This window comes from Mastigoproctus giganteus, chromosome 6 (assembly GCF_048544385.1).
Source record: "Mastigoproctus giganteus isolate SK-2022 chromosome 6, ASM4854438v1, whole genome shotgun sequence".
Lineage (NCBI taxonomy): Eukaryota > Metazoa > Arthropoda > Arachnida > Uropygi > Thelyphonidae > Mastigoproctus > Mastigoproctus giganteus.
In genome coordinates, this window is record NC_143580.1 from 41,779,512 (window position 1) to 41,793,813 (window position 14,302).

The 14,302-nt window shown below is 31.7% G+C and overlaps 1 protein-coding gene across 1 annotated transcript in view; it reads right to left on the bottom strand.

Moving 5' to 3' along the window:
• The window catches only part of ath (ATP-dependent RNA helicase DHX33), a 186,612-nt gene that overhangs the window by 46,613 nt on the left and 125,697 nt on the right, over positions 1 to 14,302 (bottom strand). Inside the window, exons 9-11 of the mRNA XM_090375086.1 lie at positions 11,992 to 12,090; positions 6,832 to 6,917; positions 2,677 to 3,042 (exon numbers count right to left, since the gene is read on the bottom strand). Of these exons, the coding sequence (XP_090231212.1) occupies positions 2,677 to 3,042; positions 6,832 to 6,917; positions 11,992 to 12,090 (551 nt within the window). The remainder of the gene's footprint in view (positions 1 to 2,676; positions 3,043 to 6,831; positions 6,918 to 11,991; positions 12,091 to 14,302) is intronic.

Genomic DNA, 14,302 nt, shown 5'->3' on the forward strand with positions numbered 1-14,302 from the left:
GCTTATTTTTTTTGTTTGTTTTAAATTTTACAATCCTAAAAAAAAATTTATGTAAATCTGTAGTTGCATAAGTCGGGGACTTACTGTATCGAAAAATGTTCAGCAACCAATGCATAAATGAAGATGCAAAAGGAGTAGAATTTTACCTTTTTATATGAAATGCAAGTTTTAAACAACAAATAATATCCAAAAATATGGATACTCTCATTAGCAAGCAAATACAATTATACATAATAAACAACATACAGTTCATATACACTGCACTACATGACTATTATGGTGGCAAAAACAAAACTCGGCAATCTGTTGTTATGTGTGGGAATTGAGAAATATTTCACATACCTTGATAGTTTTTTTTTTTTTTTTTAACCCCCAAGTAAATTTTTTTTTTCTGAAAGAAATTCATTGTTATTTGCTCTCACATATTGAGAACATTCATGCAGTGACTTAAAGGAACATGTACAGAATCTGCAATGGGAAATCACACGTTTTCACATAACAGATTGCGTGTGAGCCCATAGCATACTTGAAGGTATTTGAAGTTATACATACCTTCAAGTATTTGAAGTTATAGTTCAAACTTGAAGGTATGTGAATTCCCATGATGTTACATGTAATTTTTGTGGAAATTAATAAAAATGTCAAGTTTAATGGAATGGAATTTATTTCCCTCCAAACTGGATAGAACTATAATAAAAATTTATGGATTACAGCAGCAGAATTTTGTTCTAGTTCCATTCAATTTCTTTATAACAATGTTTGACTGTAGCTTCAGCAGCCTGTTCAAATTATACCCACTGAGGAGAGGTCCAATTCAGACTTTGAATTTCATTGTAGATGAATTTTGAATAAATGCATATAAAACTCTACATCGTTGGTCGGGAAATAGTACTAAATTCAAGAAATATCACATTTTGAATAATCAAATTAATGAGGACATACCATACATTCTTTGTCAGCATGTGTTATTTTGAACGTGCAACTTAAATAAGTAAACGTCATTTTGTGTATATCAAGAAAAGGTTCTCCTGCAAAATTTTCTTGTAAGGCTTTCCCAGATGCATACATTACTCTGACGTTTACTTTTTCTTTTTTTTTTTTTTTATTGTAGCCCTAGACACAAAAGGTATTCATTGGTTACCCTTTTATATCTTTGAAATATTTGAGTCATCTCAACTCTGTTAACAATTGAGATGACCAAAGATACCTGCTGAAACTGAACTTGAATGTTTGTAGACTATACTTTTAAGAAAATGCATAAAAAGGGTTGTTCCAAAGAGCAGAGGTGGAAGGGATAAATGAGAATGCAGCCCAAATAATATTCAGTTTCTGAATGTTGTTCAAACTGCAAGATGTTTTCATATTGCATATGCAATATTGAAAACAACTCTGACAAAGAGGTACAGATCTACTTTTCCCATAAACTCACATAAACTGACTAGCTCTTCATGCTCAAATCAACCACTAATTACACATACATGTCTGCAAGTGCAGATACAAAGATATATAAGCACTACATCCTTTTGTGGCTATTTCAAAGAGTTTTAAACTTTGATTACTATGGTAGAAATTGCATCTATTAGTTTAGATACAATTTACAACAGAATTTGAAGTACTGTTGTTCAACTTCTCAAATCCAGCAACCTCAAATCCTTGCTAAATCTTGGAATTTCTGGATTTCAGGTGGTTGTATTATTTTCATAAAAAAGGTCACAAAAAATACTGCACTTCTTTACTACAACGAATTGTACATGATACTACAAGGGTAGCATTTTCCTTATGAAAGAGAAAGGTAATGGTAAGTGCATTGAAAAGTAAATATATACAGTAGTAGTAAAAATGAAACTATTTCCCCTTCCAAAATATACCTTACACAGTAGGGTATATTTTGGAAGGAGGGGAAAGTGAAATATTTCACACAATCTCTTCATTGACACCCCAGTGTCAAGTGCCTCGAACAATACAATCTTTTTTACATATTCATTTTTAAAGGCCACAATACTCTGTACTACTTAATTTTCTTTTAGGTGGTCTCAACAAATACAGAGATGAAAGTTGCAATATCATCGTTGTTTACAAACAATCAAGAAGTTCTAAAACATTCACTGAACAGTAATGTGTTTGGTGAATCATCAAACTGAGTAAGCCATCACTTACTATTGATGGGTCACTAATCTTGTTTGTGAATTAGACAACCCCATGACCTAACAAATTTTGCAATATATTTGAAGCATAGTAAAATCTTAGGATATGAGTTGAAATCCTGACCCTGAAAAATCAGTTGTAACACATTACCATGGTGAATGGCCAATATGAGAACTAAATTTTCCAATTCTCGGGTGATTTATTAGATTCATCCGACACAACTGAAAATTGAGTAGTGGTAAATAATGGAGCCGGATTGTGGAGTTTTATTGAGATGTGACATCTAGCACATAGTGGCACAGTGAGTTTTCTTGTGGGGAAGAAGTGGCACTCTTAATAAATTTTCCACTGATTTATTGATAATTGGGCTGTATAAATCACAAATCTATGTATAATTTTAATATCTTGTAGTATAGTCTCTTCTTTTCAAAATCTTTAAAGCTAACAGGCAGAAAAAAAACTTGAAATTTTAATTTCAATATCACCTCAGTATCACTCACTCACTCACACACACATACTTCAAAACCATACCTTGATTCTCTACCAGCTCTACCACTTCTTTGCCATGCTTGTGCTTTTGATATCCTCTGCACTTTCAGGATATCCATACAACTTCCAGGCTGATATGTCCTTGCCTTTATCATCCCAGTATCAATCACATATTTTATTCCAGGAATAGTGATTGAAGTTTCAGCAATATTAGTAGCAAATATAACTTTCCTTGTTCCAATTGGGGTTGGCTTGAAGATTTCCATCTGCTGAGTAGAAGGAAGCGCTCCATACAGTGGATATGCAATAATTTTTTCACAGTCCACAGGAAGATGAGGGCAAGTCTGTTTAACAGTTCTTACCATACTCTCTATCTCATCTTGGCCAGTACAAAAGACAAGAATATCCCTGCAAATGAATAAAAATACAATACATTACTAATTTAATAGAATCCCTTAATGAGCTTATAACATTATGACCTTATTAAATTTTTTTTTGTTTCTAATATTTTGTTTCCTTTTATGTTTCCTTTTGTTTCCTTAACTCTAAATATGAAAATCTTTTCTTAAAACAAACCAATTTTGATGTGTTAAAACAAAGAGAGCTAAAAGTAGTAGCTACATGGCTACTATGGTGGGACTTCAATCATATGATATGAACAAGACAGGTTTTTCACCCTTTATTTTATTTTATTTTTTTTTTTTTTGATCATTTGGATTCATTTAAGGCATTTCATTTATTTGGCAGATGCAAAAAGTCAGCTTTAATCCATCATTTAGCCATTGTAATACTATTACTAAGAAGTACACATATATGGTCAAGAGCAAAATTTCTAAAATATTTTTAATAAAAAAATACAGTAGTTACATATAAAATGTGCAGTATATATAGTATGCAATGAATTAATAAATTTGTAATTTTACTCTTTCTTTAAAAACAAAGTTTTAAATACACCAATTAATAGGTATACTTCTTCGAATTAAGTGTAAAGCATTCTTTAAAGATTATTATTATTATTCATAGTTGTTAATATTTCCCGACTTGAACACTGATCAAGCATGACATGATCCATTGGCCCATACACTGTTAAGTACACATTCTGAAACCAGTGCTACAGGCTATCACAAAATCTCTCACTTTCAGTTTAGTTGTACATTCTCTTAACAGTTATAACTGTACTAACTTTTCTCTTATTTACAGAGGTTGTTCACTGAGATGTGAACAACCTCTGTAAATAAGATGTAAAGAGTGATCAGACCTGTGTAGTCATAGCATGCTAATTCTCAATCCAAGATAATTATCTCCTTCCTCTCTCCATGAGTGGACTGGCATTGCCATTAATAAAAAAAATAGACTTAAACACTGCCATAATGCCTAACTATGCAGGGCAATCTAGAATTCTCCTGCAAACTTCAGGAGCATATTAGAGGTTAGAGAAAAAAGTTATTACAATCATGGATACAAAAACACTTTCTTGCCTCATGAGTTAAAAATCCTTGAAATTTTTCTAGTAACTAAACATCCAAACAATCTTTCATTTATTTATTCATTTTTAGGTATATCCACATATGCAAAGCACCTATGCATGTTAGGTGCATTCACGTATGCATGCATGTTGCCTTCACCATATCCTTCTGTTTACATGTAATCTTTTAGAAAGATTTGTTAAGCCATCCAAAATTTCATTAAAATTGGAACAATAGAAATTTGATATTCATCTCTCCAATAAACTTTTCAAGTTATCACTTTCTCTCTCTCTCTCTCTCTCTCTCTCTATATATATATATATATATATATATATATATAAGATAAAGATGAGTGGGGATCAATGTTCATGTTAATGAATAAAGATACAATTTCTTATTTTGTGATTTTCATATTCATTGTTTTAATAATTTTCATACACTAAACAGTGTCTAATCAAGTTAACAGCCAATTAAGGTTGGTATGCGATGGCAGACTTTATTTTATTTGATATTAATTGGGCTACATTAGAACTAAAAGTTTATAATGTAATAAGTTTTTGTCTTTGGTATTTTTCTCGTTTCAATACTACAAGCTTTCCAAATGCTTGCCACCCCAATTTTATGCACCATTCAATTTCCATCATCATGTTTCCATCTGTTGAAATTTCTTGACAAGGTAAACATACCTTTCCACTACTTCTAGTTCATGCCTACCAGCCATGATTTTCTTTGATCCACTAAATTTGTTGAACATAACTTATGTTTTCTTGATATTCATCTTCAAAACTGAACTTCTTGCTTTCATGCTGCAGTTCTTCAATGTTTTTCTGCAATTCTTCTGGATCACTGGCAAAGAGAATGATGTCATTCAGAAATCATAAGTGATTCAGGCAATCTCCATTTACCTTGAGTCCTTTATTATCCCAATTTAGTTTGCAAAAAATAGTTTTTAGGAGATTGTTTCTTCTTTTCATATGACTTTTCTATGTTGATCTGAACTTTATCATTGTTGACCCATATTGATGCAATTGCCTTTTCATATATTGATTGGAAAATATTCACATAAGCTTTGTCTATGCCTTGGTTGATTAAGACATTGATTATTTACACACACACGCCGTAATAAATATATCAGATAAAAATAAAGATTGCAGTGCAAATTACACGGAAAGCCAAAGGCCAAACAAAAAAAAAAAAAAAAAAAAAGGAAAGAAAGAAGATAGCTGAAATATGAGAAAAAAGTAGGGAAAAGGACAGAATAAAAAATTGAAGAAAGCAAATGGCAAAAGGTGTTACAAACAAGACCATCTAATGAGAGGAAACAGAAATAGCTGTAATTTAAAGGATAGCATCGCGCAAAGCAGCAGATAACTAATTCTTAAATTGATATAAATATAAAATATTATACCAAAGAGTTAAAATCAGATGAAATAGCGGAAAGATAAAAATGGTGCATTTGCCATATCCAGTTTATTTTTATCTTTACACTATTTCATGTGGTTTTAAGTCTTTGGTATAATTTTTTATATTTATATCAATTTAAGAATTAGTTATCTGCTGCTTTGTGCGATGGTATTCTTTAAATTACAGCCATTTCTGTTTCCTGTCATTAGATGGTCTTGTTTGTTACACCTTTTGCTTTCTTCAATTTTTTATTCTGTCCTTTTCCCTACTTTTTTCTCATATTTCAGCTATCTTCTTTCTTTCTTTCTTTTTTTTTTTGGCCATTGGCTTTCTGTGTGACTTGCACTATCATCTATTTTTATCTGATATATTTACTACAATATACATATATACACACATCTGCATCCATTGCTGCTGTTTGCACGCTTTGGTGCATTTGCCATATCCAGTTTATTTTTATCTTTCCACTATTTGATCTGGTTTTAACTCTTTGGTATTAAGAGTTAATACCAAAGAGTTAAATTTACTACAATATACATATATATATATACACATCTTTTATGCCATACATTACTTTATATATATAAAGTAATGTATGGCTGTTTGTTATTTGGTTTTTAGGAGCATTAGCAACTAAGGCCATATTGCTCTGGGATATGCGGTGGTCATTCTCTGACCTTTCCACATCCTCCGTATTTGGTGGTAATGGGCTCTAATGTATGGCATAAAAATGGAAGATTAAGACAGCTGAATATTCTATCAATGCAATATATGAAGCAGAATGGATGGATGTGAGAATTTGACAAGAAAAATGGGTTTATAGAAATTATTTCTACAAGTGCAAAGCTTATAGATATAGGTTTCTAAGCTTGGCAAATTAAACAATGGAAACAGCACCCATTTCTTAAAGAACACGCACGCACGCACGCACGCACGCACGCACACGCACACACAAAGGATATTTAAGATGTTTAGGCATTACTCCATAAGGAAAGTCAGATTAACCAGAAAAAATTTCAGCTGTTCTCACAGTCCCTTCAAAGGTTTTAGGGTAAATAAATCTATGTTAGTTTTGGATGTTGAGCATTACTCAAAAAGGAAATGCTGGGTGGGCACTGCATATATATATATATATATATATATATGCAGTGTGTGTGTGTGTGTTACTAAATTACAGTGCATGTTTTGTTAGTCAACAGAAAAGTTTTGAGTCCAATTCTGCATCCCCCCCCATTTCTAACTACAGAAACATTTAATGAGTGAATGCTTTATTAATATGTTTGAAATATGACATACAGAGATTTCTTAATAAAGATAATGCAAATACCCTTTGGGCTCCTCCCTATGAAGCTGAAAGACAGCAACCAATGAAGAAAATACATAGTCTTCTTGTTCATTTACTGCATGTAATATCTGAAAGCAAAAGAAATTTTCAGGATAAGAGTTGAAAAACTTCTATACACCATAATACTACTGAAGCACATACACTAATTTTCAAAAGTAATTTTCTTTGGGAACACAGGAATAAATAACTTTGTTGAATCATTATTAGAAAGGTTCCTTGCCCTCCCCCAATTCCCTTCCACAATGCTTTTCAGACTGTACTTTTAAACAGTTATAAATTCTACAGTTAAATTGGGAAAATAAAAAAATAAATAATAAAAAAAACCTGTTTGGTTTGGAGTGCTCTACAGTGTTTCAGTCACTAAAGTATTTTTTTTGTCATTTTCTACACTATTTCTGGTCTTGTTTGTTTCACTATATATATATATCTCATTTTTCTCATTCTTTGATAAATAATGTGAAACAATAAAAAAAAAAAAAAAAAAACATTTCAAATTGGTGTCAAGAAAAAAAAATTCTTTTTATACTCTGTTTAATAGAATTACAGGACAAGTGGGTCAGAAGAATTCATAATTAGTTATGATAACAAATATAATCCATAACTGTATTTAGCAGTCATGTAAGATTGAACCATGTCCAATCAAATGCATATGCATTACTGCATTCTTGTGCCAACCACTCAATTACTTCCACTTAGCTAAATCTACACAATTTAAACTTTATAGTATTGTTGCTATATTTCAGTGTCACCTAATATCAGCAGCAGTTTTCTTTTTTATTTGAAAATTAAGTTACTATTTACTCTCAATTTCTTGCTTACCTATCAAATAAAATAGGAAATATCAGCAATTCAGTTAATTATTATTAGTTTCCTTTCTAAACTTTAACAAGACAATATTATTACCATACTTATCACACAATTGGCCCACTAACCAACAAAATATACAACAAAGAAATCTCTCACTGGTTTTTACTAATCTTGGGTGATAGCTAACATGAATCAAATTTCACTTCATCCAGAGGTTATTGTATTTTCTATATCAGCGGTTCACAAACTGTGCGCCATGGGATATTTTAAATTTTCAAGGGAAATTCAGTGATACTCAACATTTGTCGGACACCACGCAAACTACTAGCTCGAGGTAGTTCAATGTTTCAACATTGATTATTAAGTTGTTTGAACCTAACTACTTAATAAATGGAACTGTTAGGTATTTCTTTTGGCCTAGGAGTGCCGTGAAAAAATTATTGAGCACTAAGGGCACTGTGAACCGAGAAAGTTTGGGAACCTCTGTTCTATATGATAAAAATATTTAGTAACATATGAATTTATTAATTCATATGATACTAAATACTACCCAATCTTCTAAATCAACCTTTTATAACATAATGGCTGGAATATTAGAAAGAAATCAATTCTAAACTTTATTCCAGTTTGTTATACTAAGTTTTATTTTAAGAAGAAGAAGAAGAAGAAAAAAAAACCTAATATATCAAGTCATAAAATTATGTTTTGTAAATTAAAAAAAATTAATTTTAGAGAAATCAATGCAAAAACTAACGGAAAATGCAGCAGCATCAGTAGATTGCCCTGTCAGTCACGTACCCTTTTCAGTTTTCATTAAATTTTATTCCGATATGTTATGTGGGATATCCTGAATGATGTGAAATTTCACTGCTTTTAGTTATCAGTCAAGATTAGGAACTTGACTGATAACTAGTGGGTAGGAACTAGTGAATAAAGAAAACACTCTCAAACTCGTCGGGTTGTTTCTTATAGCAGTGGAAGACTAAGGTTGACACAGGGAAATTTATTTTTCAGCATAGGCACCTACATGTGAATAGAGGTTACCCTGTATCCAACAACAATCCTCCACTGCTATAATAAACAGCCTACATGTAGTTGAGTATGTCTCCTTTATTCACTCACAACAGGAATGATTACAAATTTAATCATATTTGTAATGAATGGTGGCATCTGATGTCACGACCAATGAAACCTAGTATATAATATTTGTAAGTATTGGATAATATTCAAGAAATATATTTCATCTTATTTTCATTTCTAAGTATTTGAATTTGGAAGTTAACATTTCCAGTTTGAACAATGGTGTTTGCTAATGGACTAACTGTCAATACTATATACTGATGTATATGTTGCATATACTTCCAGTATATGAAAAATATGTACAGTACATAGTATTAAGGAACTGGTATTTTGCATTACTTGTGCTAATGAAAATGAATGATATGGTTGTGGATTTCTCTACTATATGCAATTGCCAAGCTCACTGATTAACAGTTCCATTAACACATTCACTGCCTTTTATATTTGCAAGGGTCCTTTGTGTATTCCTTGGGGCACCGGAATAAATAGGCAGTGCTTTTTAGTAAATGAATTTCATCTGTGAACAATCATTACTCCAAGTAATGCTAGCATCTGTCGTTTTATAGTGTTTTAAGATCAACAGATGCATTTGAATGAGATTCAGAATCCACATGTATAGAATTCTATTTCGGTATCAGATGAGATATTATAGAGCTATAATCTCATCTGAGCTGAAGCTGATTCAATGTCACCAGCATAACAACCCTTTAAGGTAAAACTTTACAGGAAAACAGTTTTTACACAAAATTTTATCAGCGCGCGCACACACACACACACACACACACACACACACACACACACACACACACACACACACACACACACACTGTTTTGTTTTTCACAAACTAAAAAATTAAAATTCAGCAAGCGTAATCTTCAAAAGATTTTACCTTTTCTTCCTGTGGAAAATACTAAACTAGATAAAGTAACTTCAATATAAGCAAAAAATATATGAAACTGTGAATCAAGTATACAACCCTTATAGCACTCCTAGACAGTGCAATTGATGCCAAGCAAAATCTCAGCTGTAATGCTGAGATTTTGATTCAATGATTCAACCACTGAGTTGTTCATTTTACATGCCTTTCCTTTTACATCGCTCATTTACTGACTGCAATTGAACGTGTTACAAAGCTTTGTACCCACCCACAATCACTCACACACATGCACACAAAAACATGTATTATATAACAGGTTGTGAAAAAAAAAAAAAAAAAAGGGGAAAAAAAGCAAGCTTTTCTATGCTTTCAATCAATACTTAAAAAAAAAAAAAAAAAAAAAAATCTGTTTATAATCTGGCATGACCATTACATCAGAAAACTTCATAATTAATCATTTTGACAATGAATACAATCATTAAAAACATACTTTGTAGTGTGGGCCCAAACCACAATACATTCAAATGCATGTGCTTCTGCACTATCACATCTGGCTACTCAGCTATGTCACAAGAGACTTTTTTCAGTAACTTTAATTTTAAAATTCAATTAAATGCAACTTCATATACTATCCAAAAGGATAGTATATGAAGTTGCATAAGAAGTCATAAAAGCGACATATTCAGAAGGTTGAAGAAACAATACAGAGCCTTCTAGAGGAGGAAAACTGGAAAAAAAGACATTCATTTTTTGTAAAGCATCTCTCACTTACACACTATCTGCAACACATACTGGGAATCCTTTGCTAATTTCAGGTTTATTTTAACCATTTACAGCTAATAACACAAAACAAGCCATGCATGTATTTAAATGGAAAATCCTGATAATCTTTTCAATTATCACAACATTCCATCATTATGTTTACTCATATGTTGATTCCTTACTTCCTAGGTCAGTGGTTTTTAACTTCTTTTCAGCTGAATCCTCCCTTCCCTACAGTCCTAATAACCAGGATCCTTAGTGATCTGATCACGAATTTCCACCTCACATGATAATTTGATCAAGTTTAGTATGAGCCATATAGTGCAAGGAAGCCCCAGGCTTTTGCTGTACAAGCAAAAAATAATAACAATAAAGAATGTAATAAATAAATACACTAGTCATGTGTTTCCTTATTGTTACAGGTAACTATCCACCTGACCCCTGAATTTCCCCATGCTTTCAGCCTTAACTACCCATGGTAGCAACTTATTATTTGGAGCAAATACTGGATCAAAGGAGGCAACCAGAGCAAGCAATTGAATCCAGATGAAGAGAATTTTATGTTACTTAATAATCAGTAGTAAGATTCTACAATCTACAAGTCTATGTGGTATCCTTTATTTATTATTATTTTTTTCACATTACCAGAAAAAGAGAAGAATACATGCTAGATTATTATTAGCTTCCAATATATTTGATACAAAACAGTATACAACAGAAATTACCAGTAGTATGAGGTCTTCTAATTAACTCATTCCTACATTTAAATTTTATTAATTATGTTATAAAAATTTAATACAATGCTGTCAGAAAAGAAAAATAAAATAAAATAAAATTTAGAAAATGATATCATATGATAGCAAGGGGAAAAAAAATATAGTTTATTATAAAAATACACGCAAGGCACAATTTTAAGCAAGGTCACAGTCCAGACTTTTTTCCCCAATACATAAACCAAAACTCAAATCACTGCATATCAAGGCAGAATAGTATTCCCTCTGCACAAAGTACCATTCAGTGTTCCTTTAAAAACAATGTCAGTTTAAAATCAACAACAAATCTCAATAAAACATACTGATGATTACATTTATTTCAGACTGCTATAACTGATAATTGGGAAGGAAGGAAAACTAGAACTCTTAATGATGAGTGACTGCAGTAGGAAATACATTGAAATTATTGAAGAATAAATACATGTGAGCTATGTAGTATCTAAATTTGAGTAATCAGCACAAAATTTTACTTCATAAAAATAGTTCCTGGATAACTAATGTGCATGTATGACATGCACAGCATTTTTGTAGAGATGATTGTCAGTAATATACAAGATTCAACCATTGTTTACTACTTTATAGCATCCAAACTGTTTTTTTTCCTCACATTAAATGACATTATTCCATGCTCAACAGTAACTAGTCACATATAATACACTCTACCATTAGTTTTTTTTCTTGATAATCCTGGATTTCACTTGTGTGTGTGTGTGTGTGTGTGTGTGTGTGTGTGTGTGTGTGTGTGTGTGTGTGTGTGTGTGTGTGTGTGTGTGTGTGAGAGAGAGAGAGAGAGAGAGAGAGAGAGAGAGAGAGATTATAAAATGCATATTAAGTTAACATACCTGAACATCAAACTGTCTTCCTTCTATAAAATATACTGGAGCATTATTAAAATAATGGGAGAAATGGTCAACATCCATTGTTGCAGACATTACAATTATCTAGAAAATACAGAGAAATATTCAAGGCTTATTTTTATTTCAAAATTCAGGCTCTTTACACATTTTTTCAGCATATTTATCATGATTATTTTAAATAAAACCATAAGTTGAAAAATAAATTATAAATGTCAGAAAGTGCTGTTTATAAACAGTTTTACACTATGATACCTAACCTCCCTTACACAGTAACTATCTGTATTTAGAAAAGAATGTAATTTATCTATCTGAACTATCTGTATTTAGAAAAGAATACAAGGAGGGCATAGTCGCAGTTTGTATGCAGCACTGAGAAAACCATGTCTGCTATTGAGTGCATCGGTTTCATATTGTGGAAGCATTTCACCATAAGTTGTCTTGGTATTGCACTAAGCACTTTACATTAAAAAACCATTGCTCCAGATAACATGATGTAAACTGCCAGTAGTAAACTGTGGCTAAGCCCTGTCTATATGATAACAAAATTTGTTTAGCTTTTATAAACTAAAGTTAATGATAAATGTATTAGCAAATAATTAAATAATAATTATTAATTTTTAAAATCTTCAACTTTCAATAGAGAAAATGCATTTTATATTATTGTCTAATTTCTTTAACTGTCAATTTTGGAAGATTTTAGAATTTTGCAACTAATCCAACAATCTTCTAAAATATAATCAAAATTTTAATAGAAACATGACACATTCTTGCACTATTATAATTAATCCATGATTCACCCCTTCAGGCAATAAATACAGTAATATTTATTTGAAATGAGCATGAAATGAAACTACATAATTTGAAGGGAAGATAATATTTGTTCTGTTATACAAGACATTACAAATTACATTCCAGAACTGCTTTCATTATAAGCAGTTCTAAGAGTAATTTAAGTAATCTTGATCAACATTTGACTACAATTTCCTCCGAAAAAATATCTGTTCAAAGTGATCTGCATTAATTCTGTGCAATTTTTCCAGTGTGTGTGTGTGTGTAATATCTTCTTTAGGATGCTGTTAATACTTTATTGAACTAGTTGTGATGTCATCAACATACAAGGCATAAGACATTTTTTGGATTTCAAAGGAGATGTAATTTGTCTGTAATACTCAGTGTATTTCTTTTAATTCCAACTTTGAATAATCTCTCTCTCTTTTCCTATAGGGTATTAGTGTTGGTTGTGTATCACTATTTTTATTGTACACAGTCGGGAAATAATTTTCTTTGGTTAACAAGATTGCTGTTACTAAAGATATTTGTTCTTATTAATAAGGCCAAATGATGTTAGGAAGCAGGCTTTTTCAGTGTCAGCAAAGTACAAATTAATAATAAAATAATAAAATAAAACAGAACATATTCATACTATTCCCATTCCCAAAAGTTAAAGAACCAATTCTACTTTGAACTTTTGCAGACTCACTGCCTCTGTCATATTGGAAGGTGACTTATTCATGTTTGACAACCCTCTGCCAATAGGTGAACTTCATGAGATCCAATCTGTTATTCCCATCCCCCGGTTCTTGTCTCACATATAAGGGAAAACAAACCTTCCTCGTTCATTTTAATCAAAACCTTCAGCCATACCTTAATCAGTCTCTCCCTTACATGTCTCTTATAAAGCCTTGCAGTCCATACATCTAGGCTGTGGCCTAGAATGTATGGACATTCATATGCACATTGATTCACACTCATCACCAATCTTGTCACTGCAATCAGATCTCATCATTCTTTGTATGTGCATTGATTTCAATTCATCACCAATCTGGTTGGTGATGAGAGATCAAAGGAGGATCTCTCTCTCTCTCTCTCTCTCTCTCTCTCTCTCTCTCTCTCTCTCTCTCTCTTGAAGTTATGTAATTTTTTTAAGTACAATCTGCAGACCTGAATACAGTATTCCATGCATTCTAATTATCATCTGGTATAAAGGAATAATGACATCCTTCTTCCTACCAGCAAAGGTCCTATAAACCCTGTTTCTCTAGTCACCTGTTTACATGTTAAAAAAATTATAGTTATCCAACTCCTCTTCAGCACCACCTTTGTGGAATGAAAGAGCTATTCTCCAATGCTTTCACAACCTTCCTACAGTCTTGGCTTTTCTAACAAATCTTTTCTGAGATCATTATTATTATTTATTTTAAGGCAATCTGACTGCTCAACATTTCCCAAAGATTCAAGCTTACTTTAAATTGTAAATATCATTGATAAGTATCTGTTCAACAACTCATCTACCATT